The sequence below is a fragment of the Cebus imitator genome, unplaced genomic scaffold, assembly GCF_001604975.1.
Source record: "Cebus imitator isolate Cc_AM_T3 unplaced genomic scaffold, Cebus_imitator-1.0 Scaffold4, whole genome shotgun sequence".
Taxonomy (NCBI): domain Eukaryota; kingdom Metazoa; phylum Chordata; class Mammalia; order Primates; family Cebidae; genus Cebus; species Cebus imitator.
The window spans coordinates 15,588,107-15,608,853 of NW_016107319.1; the positions used below are offsets into that span (position 1 = coordinate 15,588,107).

At 34.7% G+C, this 20,747-nt stretch overlaps 1 protein-coding gene and 1 pseudogene across 1 annotated transcript in view; both read right to left on the reverse strand.

Annotated features, from left to right (window-relative positions):
- LRBA (LPS responsive beige-like anchor protein) overlaps positions 1–20,747 on the reverse strand; it is a 727,560-nt gene that overhangs the window by 145,421 nt on the left and 561,392 nt on the right. The window contains exon 47 of the mRNA XM_037740751.1: positions 2,192–2,344. Coding sequence (XP_037596679.1) covers positions 2,192–2,344 — 153 coding nt within the window. The remainder of the gene's footprint in view (positions 1–2,191; positions 2,345–20,747) is intronic.
- LOC108307467 lies at positions 7,874–11,821 on the reverse strand (annotated as a pseudogene).

Here is a 20,747-nt window from a genome sequence, read left to right on the forward strand (position 1 = left end):
AAAAAAAAAAAAAAAAAAAAAAAAAAAAAAAAAGACAACTCAATTTAAAAATAGGCAAAATATTTGAATATATATGTCATCAAAGAACATGTATATATATATATTAGTAGCAAATAAGTCTGTGAAAAGATGGTTAACAATATTCATCATTAGGGTAATGCAAATTAAAATAACAATGACATACCTATTAGAATGGCTAAAATAAATAAGATTGACAATACCAAGTCTTGGTAAGAATATCAAAAAACTGAAACTTCATACATTGTGGGAATACAAAATGGTAAAAATTTTTATCACATGACCCAGGAATTCCTAGAAATCTATCCAAAAGTAATAAAACAGATGTCCACACTAACACTTACATGCAAATGTTTATAATAGCCCAAACTGGAAAAAAAGTCCATTAACCAGCAAAGATATTTTAAAATATGATATATCTATAAAATGGAATATATCAATACAAAGAAATTAACTACTGATATATGCACAACGTGGATGAATCTCAAAACACATCATGCTAGGTGAAAGAAGACAGGCATCAAAAGACTACATATTGTATGATTCCATTAATATAAAATTTCTAGAAAAGTAGAACTATAGAGACAGAATCAGTGATTGCCTGGAGCCAGCAGTGGAAGCAGAGGCTGGCTATAGAGAGGCACAAGGGAACTTTTTGTACTCATGTGAGAGTTCCAAAGCTGAACTGTAGTGGTAGTTACATAACTGTGTACACTTACTAAACTCTTTGAATTGTATACTTTAAAAAGTTGAATTTTATGGTATATAGATTGTACCTCAATGAATCTGTTTTAAAAGAAAAATTACTGAAAGAAAAGTTGTAGTATGAATGTACTTTCTATTCACTTCTGTGTGTCCCTGGGGTTGGGGGAGCACATACAACCACAGACACCTGCCACATTTAAAGGTTTGGCATTTCCTTCAATATCTTTCAGAGCAAGCTTAGTCTTCATCTCTCACTTAAATCACAGAAACTTTGCGAGAATCTTTAAAAATTCTTGGGGTAAAAGTAAAATGCAACATATTCCATAAGACTGTGATACAATAATATTTTCTGTATAATACACCATTTTCTGAGTGCCTACTATAAGCCAGAGACTATTCTAGGCATTTTACATACATAATTACAATCATTTATTCATAATTTCAAAATTACAAATGAAGAAACCAAGGCTCAGAAAGGTTAAACTGGTAAGGTCCCATAATCAACAATGTGATTGATAAAGTACTGGAAAACCTGGTCAGGTTCCAAAGCTTACATATTCTTTCAACTCCCCTGCATTGTTTCCAGTATATATACAGTCTAAAATTTCAATAATAATGAGATTGTAATAAAGATCTGGAAGATAGGACTAATTGTTAGCATGAAAAAAAAGGAATGTCACCTAAAAAAATACAACAATTTTCCTTTTTTATAAGTAAAGTAAAAACACAATGCCTCCCAAGTAGCTGGGATTACAGATGTCAACCACCACGCCCAGCTAATTTTTGTATTTTTAATAGAGATAGGGTTTCACCATGTTGGTCAGGCTGGTCTCAAACTCCTGACCTCAGGTGATCTGCCTGCCTCGGCCTCCCAAAGTGCTGGGATTATTGGCGTGAGCCACCGCACCCAGCCAAGATTTTACTTTTAAATACTGAGAATAAAGCTCCCTGATTCCAAACTTCTGTGAAACTTAAAAGGCAAAAAGGAAAAGCCATATTAATGTCTCAAAAAGATACTGAACCCAGATAATAAAGGACACTAAAGAGTTCACTAAAGAGGATACCAAAGAGTTGTTTGTAAGCACAAATTTAATGTGCTTTTAAGTTTTAAAGTTTTCATATTCTTAATATTATGTGAAGATTTCCTTCGAAAGATAAAGGACATAATTTCAAAATCTTGTTTCTATTAATCCCAAATTCACTTCTAACCTTCACTTATAATTTTGAATTATCATATATATATTAATCTAACTTAAATTCTGCATAAGAGAAACTATTATTTTATATATCAACTCAACAAAATTTCATAAAGTATATACAGGGATTCATGAGCTATTATGTCACTTTCAGTTAGTCTGTCATCTACAGGTTTGTCCAGAAGAGCAAGGGTTAATGATTATACACCAACACATGAAAGATGCTTTGAGCAAAGGCTCATGACAGACAGAGTAGATGATTACTATCTTACCAATCTGTTTATGTGAACAAATTCTTCTGAGGTTTTGGCCCAAGGAGGAAGTTCGACATCAGACACTACTGTCCCATCATCCATCACTCCAAGATTATAATTATTGAAGTTGACAAACATCTCTGGGAGATAATAAAATTCAGGGATCAACTCCTACATAAAAATAAAAGACAACGTGATATAAATGGTAGGATATTGACTAGATATTCAAAAAAAGGACCTGATCATTTTCTGTTGTTCAGAAGAACAAAATAAACACAGTGAAATTTTTTTTTCATTGAATATCATAGCCCTGTCACAGCTTCTCATAAGGCAGAGAGATCCTATCCAACCCAATTTAAATAACATCTTACTTGTATAAATACATCTCATAGGCTTTCCTTCATGACATGTCTCATAACCTCAAAACTCTTAAACAGAAATATTTGAGTAATAACTAAGGTTTGACAAGATATAAACAGAAATTACCATGCTGTAACAATAATGACAACCTAACTTGATTTTTTTATGAGGTATATGGAATTTTTGCCAGAAAACCCCAAAATCTTTATAAGCATTAAAATGCCACTGCCTTGGTCTCTTCATAAACCAGAAAGATAATTTATTACATCTTAGCCATGGTTTATCAGTACATTTTCCTCACTCTTCAAAACAGTTAAGTTTAAAGATACCAACTCTGACGAAAGATCAAAATTTATAATTGGTCTAGAAAATGACTTGCATAAGAAACTGAGTAAATACAATATGTGACTTTAGTAACAACATTTAATAAGCAGAAAAATGCAGCTGTTTAGCCCTTTGTGTGTAATAAACCCCATATATAACTATTTCAGAGGCTCTGAAGATCAGACTTAAAATCCAGTCTTGACATGGGTCAGTGGTTCAGTGGTCTTTCAGATACCCCCTCAGGGCCAGCTATGGCAGGCCTGGCTTTCCAAACAGTTGAGTAAAATAGGGAGGTCATCAGATTTTGGACAAGGTCAGTATGAACTTGCCAGAACAGGGGGAAAAAAATCCAGCAGGAATTAAGCTATTATCACCTCCATCATCCATGTGAAATGTTGTCTGACTTTGAATTGTACATCCTTTGTTTACAATCACAATAATTAACTAAGCAGGGCAGAAATGAGCTTGTTCTCCCTCCAAACGGCTGACAACCACCTCACCATTAGACTTAAAAAGCATTTAAACTGAACATTTTTTTAAAAAAAGATCTTGTTTAAAGCTCAGCTATAAATACAATCAGACTATAATCACACAAAAATTTTAAGATTCTCATCTTCAAAAACAAGGCATATAATTCTAATTGACAAAAGGGGAAAAGACAGATGTGTGTTATTTTCTGCAGCAAAAAGCCATATCCAATTTGTTTGAGCGAATGCTTATTGTACGGTATGAGTCATACTCTCATACCATAAATGAATAAACTCTTAATAAACCATATTACATTTAACCTCACAAACACTTTCCAAGGTAAGGTATCAATCATTTCCACTTAAAAAATGAACTAAGGCTCAAAAAAGTACTTTGTCCAAGGTTAACAGTTGATATATTATAAATATGGAAGTTGGATCAGGACTTGTTTAACTAGAAAGCCTTTGTCCTTAGTCATCAAATAAGCCTGGGTTCTACTTATAGAGTATATACGGTGCTAAATATATTAAATATAAGTTTTTAACATATATACAAAGTGATTTTTTTAAAAAAAGAAAAAAAACCTCTAAACTTTTAGCACATTCACAATGAGAAAACAACTGGTTCTCCTGAATAACTATACCTTTCATATATATAGGATATTTATCTCTCTTCATATAGCAATTGTTATATAAATAAAATTAATCCAAAGAGAATTTTTGTAATGTTGTGATTTATCCCAATAAATCACTTTAAAATTTTCTAGTGTTAATTTGCTGAAGTGTATATTCAATTAATTTCCAACTTTGACATATTTTACCAAAATATCTTATTTTCACTTCATAATACTTGTGCTACTGAAGATGAATGTTACTATTGTCAGGCTTTGTTTTACAAGAGGGAGGAACATGCTTTCCTTGTTCATTGACAATCAAAAGCAGCATTTGCTACTTAAATACAAATTATTCTCATTTCAGTAATACCCGCTGTCCACTACCGCGCCCATCGACATCCTATAATGATTAGAAGATACTGATTGTCCCTCTTTTGCCGGTTATACCCACAATGCTCTTGTTTTATAATTCTCCTAGATTCAAAAGAAAATAATTTTAATGCCTGAATTTTAAGTGCTAGTTTTCTTCAGAGTTTTAAAATTTGGGAGATTGGTCACTTCTATCGTAAATCAGAGATGCATATACATAGTAAAAATATACAAAAATAGTACTCTTAGCAACACGAATTTGAGAAAGCAGAAGGAAAAAATGACATTTCACAGCAATTGCCACAAAAATGAAGTTTTCAATCTTTCTAATATATAGCACCAAGATATTATGATTTTGTATATTTGTCCATATCTTCTACATCTATTATTTTATTCAGGTTACTCAACAAATTGACAAAAAATTTATTTGCTGAAAACAAATATTCTCCACAAGTTCTGTTTTTTTCATTCTCCTGGTTGAGACAGGGTCTCTCTCACTCTGTCACCTAGGCTGGAGTAAAGTAGTGGCACAATCATAGCTCACTAAAACCTCAAACTCCACTCAATCTTTCCACCTCAGCTTCCCAAGTAGCAAGGACTATAGGAATATACCACCATGTCTGGCTAATTTTTAAATATTTTGCAGTGACGGAGTCTGACTATGTTGCCTAGGTTGGTCTTAAGCTACTGGCTTCAAGCTCCTCCGAAAAACATATTTTGTTCCTGGCCCAGTTTATTTTTAAATACAAATTTATTATGAATTATTATGTTACCTTAATATTGACACCTTAACCTAAATATAAATTCAATTAATTTAACTAGAAATTAAATGGAGCCAAACAACCCATAAAACAAACCATAATTTTTTAATAAGTGATATGAAGAAAGCAATTTCAAACTTTCAAGTCTTTCAGCTACATAATTTCTATCATGCTGGGAAGGAGGTAGTAACTCATCAGTTTCCATTTAATTACTATGGATTTTATCTGTGATTTCCTAAGGAAACATTTTATGTAAATTTTGTGCAACAAGCATTGTAAACATATTTCAAAATTAAAAATCTAAACGATAAAAATTAAAAAATTAAGCTTTCAACATTTCACTTGAAATTTATCAAGATATGAATTTGCATTTCACTCTATTTTTTCTCCTCTCACTTCCTTCACCTAAATTTTAAGAAAGTAGTCAGGCATTTCCTATTTCGAGAACATTTGCAAGGTCCAGAGCAGAGGCCTCTTGAAAGCATCTTCTTTTCTTGTGTGAAACTCTAAGCAAACAGAGAGTATATGATGTATTCAGGTGAAGGAAGAGTCAAATGTTAGTATTTTTAGACAGAGAAGCCAAAGAAGAAAGAGGCATAATTTTTTTACAGAGTAGGTAAGCAAGTTTCCAAAATCTACAGTTAGCTTTTTTTTTTTTTTTTTTAACCCGGCCTGGGGGAAAGGAGAAGAGATGAAGAGGTTAGGCAGGAACCCAGAGGATAGGGAATGGTGAGAAGGTGACTATATCCCCATACAGTTCCTCTATGTGAATTAGAAAAAGGCAACACTTCTAGGCTAATGCAGCCCTAAGAGAATTCAGTTTGGGAAATGGAGCAAGTACAGGCTGGATTTTAGCTTCCATTCTTTCTCTCAATCAAGTGCCCTTTCATGAAAAACAATCTGCCTCCTGTACATGTGGCCCCATGCATGGTGCATACAGGGAAGCTAGTCTGTTGGCATCAGGGCTTTTGGTATCAGCAAATATTTTCTACCACTAAATTGGTATAATCAGCAGAGCTGCTTGCCTCCAAAAGATCATGTGTATCTTAGACAATAAAAATATGACTAATGAAGATGATGATGGACTAAAGATGTGAAGGCCAATTTTCTAGGTATACATAAGCCTGGATTCTCATTTAAGCCTTGAGAAAAGAAGGTCCCTGCCCCACCCATCTAATAACTATGAAGGAATTTCTCACCAGCTTAATATGAGGAAGGGCTGAGTTCAAATTAGGATATTTCTTGTACACTTGAGTTGGTGGTTATAATTTTATCTCTATTTCAATAATAGTAAAAAGTTAGCAATATATTAACTGATAACGTATTTCTTTCTTTCTTTTTTTTTTTTAAGATGGAATGGTAGTAACTCATCAGTTTCCATTTAATTACTATGGATTTTATCTGTGATTTCCTAAGGAAATCTGTCACCCAGGCTAGAGTGCACTGGTATGATCTTGGTCCACTACAACCAGTGCCTCCTGGGTTTAAGTGATTCTCGTGCTTCAGCCTCCTGAGTAGCTGAGATTACAGGCACTCACCACCATACCTGGCTAATTTTTAGTAGAGATGAGGTTTCACCATGTTGGCCAGGCTGGTGTCAAACTCTTAACCTCAGGTGATGCGCCCACCTTGGCCTCCCAAAGTGCTGGGATTACAAGAATGAGACTCCAAGCCCGGCCATGACAGTATATTTCTAGTCCAGGCACCATGGCTCAGGCCTGTAATCCCACCACTTTGGGAGGCCAAAAGAGAAGGATGGCTTATTTCCAGGAGTTCACAACCAGCCTGAGCAACATGGGAAGACCTGTCTCTATAAAAAAAATTAAAAAATTTAGCTGGGTATGGTGGCATGGACCTGTGCCTGTAGTCCCAGCTATTCGAGAGGCTGATGTGGGAAGACTGCTTGAGCCCAGGAGGCTGCAGTGAGCCGTGTTCACACTACTGCACTCCAGCCTAGGTGACAGTGCAAGACCCCATCTCAAAAAAAAAAATACACATATATAATACATATATAAATACATATAAGCATATAACATATAAATATATGTATACATTTATTTATGTATATACTAACATATATAAATATATATATATACACACACAAAATGCAGAAAGAATTCAGTATGGGCAGAAATACAAATAGAATGTAAATGTTATTTTTTATTAAAAGAATCAAACTTATAAAAACCCCTCTTAATTATATGATTCAAACCTTACGTAGAAATGAAGGGTGATGTATCACATTATTATCACAAAAAAGAAACCACATTTATTTAGTTCTTACTCTTTTTTTTTTTAACAGAGAGCTTTTTTTTCATGTTACTGTCCTAGCTTCATTTACCTGTTTGCCAATAACCTGAGGGAGTTTCTCCACAGCCCTTGATTCCTGAATTGCTCAACATATCAACAGTCACAAATACACTAACTTAAGGAGCAAACAAGCAGCTTTTCTCTACAGATCACTGGGCACCCCAGAAAGGTGCAGCTCCCTGCTCCAACCACCCTCTTGGTGTCTGTGTCCAGCAGGAGGTTGAATCCAAGCACTGCTCTCAGGCCACTCTATTCTCATCCCTGGATCCTCCAGGGGAACAAGAAAAAAAAAACCCTCTTTTCTTGCTTTCCAAAATGGAGGGCCTTAAAATCAACTAAAGTTGCCAAACAAACAAACAAACAAACAACAAATACAGGAGCTGGCCAGGCGTGGTGGCTCACACCTACAGTCCCAACAGTTTGGGAGGCCAAGATGGGAGGATCGCTTGAGTGCAGGTATTCACAACCAGCTTGGCCAACATGGCAAGACCCCATCTCTGTAAAAAACAAACAAAAATCAGCCAGACATCATGGCATATGCCTGTAGTCCCAGCTACTCTGGAGGCTGAGGTGAGGACTGCTTAAGTCAGGGAGGACTAGGCTGCATTGAACTGAGATCATGCTACTGTACCCTAGACTGGGAGACAACAAGACCCTGTCTCAAAACAAAAACCAAAAAAACCCACATCATCTGCAAAGCCATGTTAGGAGCACAGCTATTTCCCATAGGCTTTCCTTTTCCTTCCCCATTACCTTCCGGGAGGTTTCCCCCTTACCCATTATCATGATTTTTCTCATCTTTCACAATGGTGCAATTCAATAGGAAGAACTAACTGAACTAGAAAAGGAAAATCTAACCCTATGAAAACTCTGCCTTCAACATAACTCCAGGGAGATGAATATTATAGTACCAGCACCCTGACCCACACTATCTTCTGCACCCTGTCCCTGCCCACAACCTCCTATCTGGACACTTAGACATCAGGTTCCCTAAGGGGCAAGGTTCTATGAAGAGCACCCCAAAAGTTCCTTAGGAGAATTGATGCTGCTCCCGCTCCTCCAACAACTGGGGCTGGCACTGTGGGTACTACCAGGTGAGTCTCTACAACCCACTTGGGGGCCCAAACACTTCCTTCATGACCTGGTAGCCAGGAGGCCACTGTTCTTTCTGGTAGACATGTCTGTGCTACAGTTTGCCCAGAACTTGCCCTGCAGCAAGGCAGTACTGAATTCCACCACGTGATCCACCAGGGCCTCCCCAGCAAGGAACTTAGGACTGAACCAAAGGAAGGGATGGATAGATCCTGGCTCTGTACAAGACTTCAAGACTTCATTCTTAATGATGTTCCCTAGCCCTGAAAAGGATCTCTGGTCCAACAGTGTAGAGCAGACAGGCTGAGCCTGGCCTAGAGCTTCTAAGGTTTATCTTCTATAGAACTTCTCAGACAGGGTGTCACAGGTGGATGTGATCGCTGGGAAAGAGCTCCAAGATATCCAACAATTTTAAAATGCCAGGAAGCCACCACCACCAAAGTGCAGGACCCACTTTGGGGCAGGATCCCTCCAGTCCCCCCTCTTGTTGGCTTTCTTGGCTCTGGAGAACTTGTTCACCCAAACACTGCCAAACAAAACAAAGCTGACACGCAGCCACCTCCCAGCATCTCCTGCAGGGGTGTCTCCCTCCAAACACTCAGAATCATCCTCCTCCTGGAGGACAAGCTCTGGTGAGGATCCACAGGGTCTTCTGCCCGCTGTGCTCCCGGGCCTGCTTTGGGTCCACAGTCCCTTCCTTCTGCACTTCTTTGTGTGGAGGCTCTGGCGATAGGCTGTTGCCAGTGGGCCCCATTTCTTCATCTGGATCAAATCTAAGGAATAATTTCTTTCTACAGACCTGGGTGTCCTGGAGCCACAGACACTGGAGGCTGATGGGCTGTAGCTTCTTATTCTTGACCCATCTTGACCACCCACTGGCCCACAAAGGGGGAGACCAAATGGTGAAATTTCCTTACCAACATCAATTCTGGCCTTTCTGGCATCCCAGAACAGAGTGGGAGGCCCCTTGGCCCAACCTAGCACCGCTGGGCAGCCAACACAGCCACTCCAGCTCTGAGGGGAGATTTCTCAGCGTCAGGGCCCATACAGGCTCCGTCCCCTTAGGGAATGACCCTGTAAGTTAGTTCTTATTCTTTAGGGAGAACTAACTGTGTTAGGGTCTGGGATACATAAACATGAGTGTCTTCCCCCTATAGAATACAGATCTAAATCAGTGAGAGTGAAATGTTATATTTTTAAAAGAAAACGGGTTGTGAAAACAACTAGCACTCCAGAAGTTCAAATGAGAATATTGTATCTAAAAGTTGAGGTGGCCAGACAAAGCTTTAGGGAAAAGATCGTAATACATTGTATTTCCCTAACACAGAACTCATCAATCTGTATTATAACTGCTTGTTTGTAACTCCCTCTAAATGGAAGGATCCATGAGATTGAGGACTTTTTATGTTAATTTAAAATATGACAAACATTTCTAAAAAACTAATACTGAGGAGACAGATCATGAAGATTTTACATACAGTATGAAGAACATCAAATTAGCACAATTAAATTAGTAAGAGAATGAGCATATACACAGGAAATCCTCACTTACTGTCATCGATGGCTTCTTGGAAACTGCAACATTTCGTAAAATGACATATAACAAAACCAATTTTACCACCGGCTAATTGATATAAATGAGTCAGGTTCCTACAGCATATTTCAATGGCCACAAAAACATCACCAAACTTCTAAATAGAGACCCAAAACTCTTCTAATATTAAATGTTGAAATAAATGTGAGCTATATATACATCTAAGAAAGATTAATAAAAACAAGTAAGATAATTATTTACTTAATTATGCCACTTCAGGGTTGCAGGTGGCCTATACCTACCCTGGCAACTCAGGGCGCAAGGCAGGAACCCACCCTGGACAGGACACCAATTGCCATCTCATTGCAGGGAGTACTCACACACACAAACACACACACTCACTCAGATGGGAACCACGTAGACACACCAATTTACCACATGTGCACATCTTTGGGATGTGAAAGGAAACCAGAGTACCTAGAAAAAACCCACACAGACAATCTGTGAACACCCAACAGACAGCGGCCCTGGCCATGAATTGATATTATTTTTTATCAGCATTATAACAAAACATTGAATGAAATGACATTATTTGAGGACGTGCTGTATGTAAACTCTATTGCAGTCTCATCACAAGAAAATCTGCATACGTCAGTGGTAAGAGTTCAATACTCTCTTAATATGAAATAAACATGCTGAACTCAACTGAGATATACCAACATGTAACAAAATAAATACGCATATATACAGCCAAAATCTTACTGTCGATGACAATGACATTTAAGTTATACAGTAGAATTCCATTTTAATCCTAAAAGCATTTTTCTAAGAACCATGTCTTGATACAATACCAAATATTACAGTTCAAAATTATCTCTTTTGACAGATGAAATGTAGTAACAGAGTCAAAGATTATACCTTTCTAATACTTTTAATGCGCATTTACAAAGTGAAGTATGTTTTATATTCATCAGAACAGAACAGTCAGCTCTGGATAGAAAACACATGTTCGGCAATTCTTTAAAACATCAGTGGAAAATGATAAGTAAACAACACTGACAGAAGACAGATACATTTACAGTATACATTTTCTTCTGGCTTTTTCACAATAATTTTAATCTCTATCACTTAATTAGGTAGATAGGTCTTAAAGGCAGGTAACATGGCCAACATTTAGAGTATCATCTCCTAAAATAAAAATTTGAAAGGTTCAACCAGAGGTTATACCACAGTTCAGGATAAGCCCGTTGCTTTGATCACAAATCCCAAAGCTTTCATAGCATAATGACAAGGATTGGTTGTGACCACACATATGCTTTAGTTTTCTTTATTAAGGTATAATTTCCACTGATATGAACGACCTTTGCAGCCAGGCTGTATGATTCTCCTTTTAATAGGCACAAATTCTATGCACTGAACTAAACCTAAAACTTCAACGTATTGGGGCAAACATGCCAACTACTAATCTATCAACCAAAAATAAACAAGATAATCAAAACTAATAAAAATGAAGATGGTCCTTTAGAGTTAAAATTAAATATTCATTTTATTGTTCCTAAATATGAAATCCTGACAACTCAAATAGAAGCATGATAAATTAGATGTGAACTAATTTAAGGTGCACTGCTTAGGAACACTGACAGTAAAAAGATGTGAAAGAAAAATGTTAGCTTTACACCACTGAAAAAATGATAAAAATTGAAAATAAGCTTTCTTAATTAACAAAAAAGAGCTGATGAACAATATATTATAAAAATATAAGGTGTATGTTTTCATACATTTTTAATTTTCAAGTATTTGGTTAGCCCACAAGTATAAAAACTTTAAAAAATTCACTTGAGATCAAGTACACTGAATTGTATTTATAATAGTTATTTTAAATCAACTGCATATCTGAAAGCTTTCAAGTTGACATATAAATTTACTTTTTCATTATTTGGTAGATAAAATGCTATTTTTCCTACAGTAAAAGAAAAACAATCATTTTCAAAATTAGAAAAGTAAAAATAATCTATAATCCTTCTAGATCAACCCAAAAAATATTATGTGGTTTTAGATATTATAAAATTGTTACTTCAAATGCATTAAAATAAAGAAAAATAATGGATTATAAATCAATAGATAAATGATAATCTATTTCAATCTGATATAGAAAGAATAATTGGGTTTGAGTCTCGTCTACTCAACTTACTGTCACATGCACTCAAATTAATTGAATTTCTGTGACCCTTACTCAACTCAATTGCCATTTCAAAACCACAGGGTTTGTTGTGAGGCTCATATGGGATAATGTGATAAAAATCCCAAATTACAGACTCAACTTACCCAAATCTTAAAGCCAACAGGTCATTCACTGAATTATGCCCAATCATAAAAGCATTTAACATAATTCTAAGAATGCTTAACAAAACTTACTTTTAAAGATATATATGCCCACAAAAATATTTGAGACTTAGTAGTTCCTGCCAAGTAACTATGACATTCAAAACAAATATATTATTTTTTTTTATTAGCAATGACACTAGGGCTTAACATGCTTCATATTATGATAAATATCCCCAATAATTGATGGTTCTTTTTTGCTTTCAACACATTTTTGACTTCCATTTTTGAATGGACATCTTCATTGGGCCTTTTGCTGTTCTAGACCCCATTTCCAAATAAATTATAATGTGGAAAGAAATAATGGACATGAATAATGCAAACAAAAAGCAAGCTGTAACTGCCATAACAGAAGGTACAAATAAAATGTGTACCTTAAACCCTTTCTGGAGGGAGTGGTAGATATATATTTAGTATGGGAGAAGAACCACTCATCTCAGTATCTAAGAACACATTAATGAACAGTCTACATTTTTAGTTGAACAAAAAAATAAGATCTCCAGTCAAAAAACAAATCACACTTGACATATGTATTATAATTCTGGAAAATATGCATATTTTCCAACTATCTTAATAGGGTTTTAATGTTCCTGTATAGCATATAAATAGCATGAGAAGAAAAATATTCAGGGTTTCAAGTAATTTTTATCAATGAGCAAAATGTAGTTCATTGCAGACAGTACAAATTTTAATACTGAAACAAATTAGCACGAAGGTTCATCATTTAACCTACTGATATTTGAGGGAAAGGGCCAAAGAGATGTGGTTAAGTTAACAAATCACAAGTTATGTTTAAGTTATGTATAAAAGCAAGGATAAACTAACATTTGAGAAAGTTTGGCTCACTGATGAAAAGAAGAGAGGCTAGCAAAAAATAGAAGGAGAGAGGTAGGGAAGATAGGAAGGGGGGCTTAAGTTGAAAATGTGCAAACACATGAATAAGGAAAATATTTTAATTTTACTTTCAGCATTTTTATAAATTCTAAATTATTTTTAAAAGATGTCAGAAAACAGGATGAAGATTGTTTTTACTAAGAAAATTACTAAATCATCAAAGTTTAAGTTTTTTAAAAAAATAAATACATTAAGAAATACATTTCCATCAATTATGTTCTATTAACTGTAGCTAAGCACTTTCTTATAAATGGGCCTAATGCTGATGATATCAGCATCCATGGAATGTATTAACATAGTAGAAGATGTGCTGCTAAGGGAAAAAAGAAACCTAATTTATCTTCAGATTGCAGACCTCTGGGATTTCTGAGGTAATAGAGGGCAAGTCAAAGGTCTCATGTTTTACAAATCTCACAAGCCACAAAACTATTCTATGATCACCTCCACAGTGTATTATTATTTAACATATATATGTACACTTAAAACTTTCTAAGGGTTAACTTTTAAGGCTAAAATATTACATTATATATGAGTTCATATAATATTACTGCATAATCATTTATTTTTAAATGAATATTGTCTCAGGATTTAATTACATTCTATTTACTTAACTGTGAATATAGAATATACTTTACTGACCCTACTAACTTCATAACTTAATACAAATTTTACATTCACCATCAATGATGCATATTATATTATAAAATAGGTTTTTAAATGAAAAATCCAAGTCCATTTTCTTTTGCAAAGCTACAGCAGTAATAACTCAATCTGTATTAATTGTAAAAATATAGAAAAATTAATCATTAACAACTTCTGATCAGCATATGACATCCAGTTGCCAGTTCTCTTGTGGACAGAAAATCCCATCCTAAAAAACGAGATGTTAGTAGTCCCACTCCACATCCAGGACATACCCATTTAGGTTTTGCAGTATCCTTCTGGGTTTCTCCACAAATTACCTCTCTACTTTTCTCAGGCTCTTTCAGTTGCTCTTAGAGAAGCTTTAGGCCTCCTGTCCCTCAGTCAACCAAATGCTCATTTGTTTGCATATCTTTAATACCAGTGACACAGATCAGGCAGATTGCAAAGCCAATCATCTCTATTATCTGCCTGTTACTTGCTGAAGTGGCTTATAAAATTAAATCAAGCATTTTTAGACTGTTACCAAAGGCCTTCATATTAGACTCAACTGCCTTTCAGAAACTGTTTCTATGTTTCCTACATACCCAAAGTATAAGACCAATTAGCAGATCAATAAGCATTTCCCAATGTGCCAAACATCTTTTCTGAGCTTTGTTCATTTCACTTCCCTTGCTCAGAACACTCTTCCTCATTTCATCATGTTATTAATGTAATACATATTTAATTTACTACCCACTATGTTCCAAACACCATTCAAGGTTCTAGGGATAAATGAATGAGCAAAACAGTCAAAAATTCAGGCTCTCACGAAGCTAATTTCAAATGGGATATGACATAATAAATCAATAAGCATAAGATACATATGTCAGATGGTGAGTGACATAAAGAAAAATGAAGTCAGGGAGTAAGTAAAAGTGTATGAGGTAAGGGGTACAGTTTTAAATAGGAAGGAGAGAGAAGACCTTACTGAGAAGGTGACATATGAGCAAAAACCTGAAAGGGATGAAGAATGAGTTCTTAAAGGTTAAAACAAACGCCTCAGGTGAAAGGTAAAGGAAAAGCAAAGGTGCTGAAGTACTTGAAGTATTTGAAGGACGCTGAGTAGGCCCTGTTTAGCTAGAACAGAGTGAATGGAATGGCAAACAGAAGAGCTCAAGAGGTAATAGGGTTGTGCAAGGGAGTTAGGTGGTGTAGGGTCTTACATTGCAAAGATTTCAGCTTATACTCAAATAGGAAACCATTTACTATATGGGGAAGACTGTAAGAACAGGTTTGAAGAAATGAAGATCAGGAATTTGGTTTTGAGCATGTTACATTTCAGATACAGTTTATATATTCAAATGGAGATGTCATGGAGGGAGTTGGATATCAGGAGAAACATACAGGCTAGAGACATAAATGTGGGAGGTCTGTTAGACTCTTTCGCATCCCTTAAGATACAGCTCAAAAACCACTTATTCTGTGAAGTCATTTGCAATCTTGTCTCCCCCAGTCAGAACTAATTTAATTTTGTTTATATCTTATTATATCACTATCTAATTTGTACTAAAAATTATTTTATATACGCCTGTCTTTTTCATCTGGAGAGATATGTTAACTAAGTAACTATGTTTATCTTATTAATTCTAAATGCTCTCTACTATATATTAAATATAGTAAGTAACTAATAAATGCTAGCCTAAATACATGTGTTTTGGGGGATTTTAATTAACTTCTCATAGTTTTCTTCTTGAAGGCAGGGAGCTAAATATCTATGACTTAACAAAACTTGTTCTTTCTTCTGTGCTACATATATATACGCAAGTCAAATTTAATCTTTCGCTCTTCCTCTCTCATTTTACAAGACAAATCAATTACCAAATCCTAACAATTACCTTCTAAATATGTCTTAAATTTATCCACATTTCTCTAGCCCCACTGCCACTACTGAATAAGCCTTCACTGCTCCTTGCCTAATTAACAACACTGACTACTTCCACTGTGGGCCATATACAAGGGCAATGCATATTTCAACACCAATCACTGTGATCTCTTAAAAGCATAAAATCTATTCATGTCACTTCTCTGCTTCAAATTCTCCCGTCTCCCCACTGCACCCAGGATAAAGTTCAACCACTTTCATAAAACAGAAGGCCCCACATGATTGGTCCTGAATTTCCTCCTTCCTCTCCATTCTCTTTATTTCAGATGCTGTATCCATGAGCCCACAGAGTAACTACTGTATGAAATTGCTGGGACTTGTTTTACTGTAGGTATCTCTTCTAGTGCAAAAGTCCACTGAAGGCAAGAATTGTGTCATATTTGGTGCTGTATGACAACCAGGGTCTGACAGTGGATAAACAAAATTAAAGTACAACATTTTAAAAGTAAATGATATCTCAGGATTCCTCCAAACTTTTTAATCTAATTTATTTTTGTACAGGTTATATATAATTTTTATTCTTTTTTTTGTGTCTGTGTGTGTGATTTTTTGTACAGGTTATATTTTAATAATATATTATGTTAGACTCAGGGTTTCTAAAAAGTATGGTTCTCCAACAATCTCCGTTTCAGATCCATTTACTACTGTACCCATTCCAAAGTAATGAACCGGGATGATGTTTATGATTCCTTCTATGTTCTAATACAGAGTATTAATCATTTCTACAGGAGAAAAAGAAAATAATTTAAACTGCAGCAAGTCAGATTGACTGAATTTATTGACACTAAAGGTATCTCAAATGAGTAGGCTACCTCAGGAGTAGGGGCAAAAAATCAATGGCAATAAATTGCCTAGAAAAGCTTAGATATCCACCCAGTATTTAGATATGTTTGCCTAGTCAAATTCATTTAAACTTCATGAGTCTGTCATTTGTTAAACAAAATCTGGTCATAATAATTCAAGGTTCAGGCTGAAGAAAGTAATCTATTCTGAACCTCAGTTTCTAAATTTAATTTTAAAGATTTAAAACACAGAATCTACTGGGAATTTTAAAATATTATTTATCACAGGGATGATTCTCCAACCCAATTTTAATACTTTCTATTTAAGTCTTCAAGATTATAGATTATTGCTGATTGTCTGTTCAATTTTAGATGAAGGATACATCAGAAACATAATTGTTCAAAAGAGTGAAGACATTCTTTCTATAAGCCCAAACTATCCCTTGGTGTGATTCCAAAACAATGCCCTAAACTCGCACTGCCCAATATAGCAGCCACTAGCCATAATGGCTACTGAACTCAAAATGTGTGGCTAGTTTGAACACAGATGTGTAATGTAAATAGGGACATCTTAAGAGTAAAATACCACTGGAAGACTTAGTATCATAAAAAGTAAAATATCTAATAATTTTAAATGAATTACATACTGAAATAGTATCTTGGATATATATGGTTAAGATATATTATTAAAATTAATTTTACTTTTAAAAATACAAGATAATTTTATTACACAGGTGGCTTATATTTGTGGCTTATATTTCCTTTAGAGAGTAGCTCTACACCTCCTTAGAGAACTGATCAACACTACTGATCTGCTTTTTCAGGTGGAATAAAAACCATCATTGAGAGGTCAGATCTGAAATGGAATCACCAATGATGCAGAGAAATATAAATGATCTGCAAAACTTTAAAAACAGTAAATTGTGCTAAAAATAAAAGGTTGCTTTAGTTAAAAAGAAAGATCTTTTTTTTCTTTAAAATAAAAAGAATTAACATTTTTAACCATTATTCATAGGAATAACCTCAATTTTTGGTAATATTATTCTTTGAGTATTGGCAAAATATAAGAAATAGGGATTTTAAGATATTAAAGTAACAGCTCCCCCTCAGCAAAAGTTAAGTTACCAGAAATGTTATCCTATTCTTATTTTTTCTTTCTGAAAAAAACTTAAATCTTCTACATACCTTACATTTTATTTTGAGAAAATCTCACAAAAACATTTTACAGTATGTATACTATCTTAATCAGGCAGGTATGCTTTAGGATTCACTCAATAAAATGATTCCTACAACCCCACCAACATATTTCACCCTCTCCTCTCTACTGTTTAACATTTCTTTAGTATTTCTAGGAACTCCAGCAAGACAATACAAAGAAAGTTGACAATTATAACTAATAATGATTCCAACTGAAATATAATGTGATAGCTGAATGAAATATTTACATTATTATAGTAATTTAACTGTGTTCTTATACATTTATTTTTATTTATTATAATAATTTAAATGTGCTTTCTAAGGTGTCAAAATGTAATATTTTAAAAAGACGCAGGATCAAAACAACAACAGAGGCATGATTAAATCCCTCGTTTTAGAAAGACGAACCAACAGGAAGATCTTTAAATAGCCTATATAACCTTATATTATATAGTTTCAAAGTATTTGAAAGTCACTGAGTTTTAGGGCCCCAATTAGCTGATTACTGATATAAAAATGGGGGTAATTTATAATGCCTTACCTACTATTCTACAGATATTAGGGAATAGAGGGTGGAGAAAGAGAAGGGGAATATACACAATGGAGGAAAAATATCAGCAGGCTTCACAAAGTCAGTTCTAAAAAAAAATGTTGTGCTTCCAAACATAATGAAACATACAGCTTCCTTTTATCTTTGGAACATAAGAGGGAGCTGAATTTGACTCCTTATTTGTTATGAAACAAGAATAATAAGAAAAATAAGGAAGAAGAAAGGTAAAGAAGAGCATGTGATTTTTTTTTATGTTACAGTTGTTTTGTTTAGGTTTGTTTTTTATTTTTTTACAGGTAAGGTATTTTAAAGAATTGTTAGAGAAAATGAAACCAGACACAAACTAATTAAAGAATCTTGACAGAAAAAGGCTGAGATTCAGGAAAAAGAGGAAACAAAACTACTAGCATCTATCATATGTATCTCCAGTCCATCATATGTACTTCCAGTCCATCAAATGAACAGGAATGTCTAGTAAAGATACAGGCAGAAAGCTGAAGATATCCACTACTGCTATTATAAAGCAGAAAAAAATAATACTCAAATTCATGAGTTCATTATTGTTTATGTTTCTAGTAGCAAACTTATGAATGATGTTAAAATTTGGTCAAGAGATGATTAACAAATAAAGGAATTTGGAAAGTTAAAGAAAAAAAACCCACACATAAGCTTTCAATGTGATAACAAAAGGTCAGGCTTATCAATACTTTCATTTGTGTTATTATTTCTCAAAAGAGTTATATAAGTAATTAAACACCTTTGAGGTTAGAGGTAACAGTTAACAAAAATTTATTAAATATATTAACTACTCTTATTTACTTTTTTCATTACTTTTATGGATGTTTAGATAAAAATTATTTACTGATGATTCTTATAGAGTATGAAATACATTTTTCAAGAGTATATCAGAGTATATTATTTGCGAGATCAAAAGCCCTGATAGATGTTTCAATATTTTTGCATACAATAGTATCTTCTTCAATAAAATATCTTTCACACAAGCAATGTACTCTACAGTAAGATGTGAATACATTTTGTAGACTTTAAAGTATCATACCTAAGATACTTTATCAATTATCAAGATGCAATTATCATTATACTGAAAAGATTTTTAAGTACTCTATAGCAACATACACATTAGAAGTATAACTTTTCTGCTTTTGGACTCCAATATTTCTCATCTGGCACATAGTTTCTCCTATATAGTATAATTATTTATGTATGTCATATTTCTCCATGAAACTATAAGGAACTTCGAAACCACAGGTATATCTCATTATACTTAATAGATCTAACACAGTACCTTGCAGAAAGAGACATGTAAACAAAAATAGACTGTACTTCTAAGGATAGAAGAAATATTCTAGTAAGGATTATATTAGCTACTATGCAAAGTTTTTGATTTTTTTTGATCTTTCAGCATATAGATAGAACTCATGTTTTGCTTTATTAATAATGGAATACTCTACTAAGCAAAGTCAGGTATGCAATTAGAATCAGCAGCAGGCAAAACACAACTATTTTAAGAATAGGTATATAGGAAATCTAAATATCTACATCTCATGGTATTTTTCAGACTATAATAATTTTATTCATTGAGTTTGGAATTCCAGTCAGGCATGGTGGCTCATACCTATAATCCCAGCGCTCTGGGTGGCTGAGATAGGAAGATCGCTTAAGAGAGTTCAAGGCCAGCCTGGGCAATACAGGGAGATCTCATCTTTACAAAAAATAAAAAAATTAGCCTAGCATGGTAGTACATGTCTGTGGTCACAGCTACTCAGGAGGCTGAGGTGGGAGGATCACTTGAGCCTGGAAGGCTGAGGCTGAGGCTATAGTGAGCTGTGATTGTGCTGCTGCACCTCTAACCTGGGTGACAAAGTGAGATCTTGTCTCAAAAAAAAGAGTTTGAAATTCCATTATGCATGCTGCCTTACATCCACACTATGTACTATATATTTCCTTCAACAAAAAGATTCTAAAGAGAAAGAAAAAAAAAAAAAAACACTCTAAAACAAGAGACAGAGAGAAAAGAGGAACAGATTGTGACAGAGGAGAGATAGTTACTTACAATTTACAGGGAGAGGCCAGGCATGGTGGCTCGTGCCTGTAATCCCAATACTTTGAACACTTTGGGTGGCTGAGGCAGGTGCATCACTTGAGGTCAGGAGTTCAAGATCGGCCTGGCCAAAATGGTGAAACCCTGTCTTTACTTTTAAAAAGCACACACACACACAAAAGCCAGGCATTGTGGCAGATACCTGTAATCCCAGCTACTTGGGAGGCTGAGGCAGGAGAATCACTTGAACCCAGGAGACAGAGGTTGCAGTGAGCTGAGATCACACCACTGCACTCCAACCTGAGGGATAGAG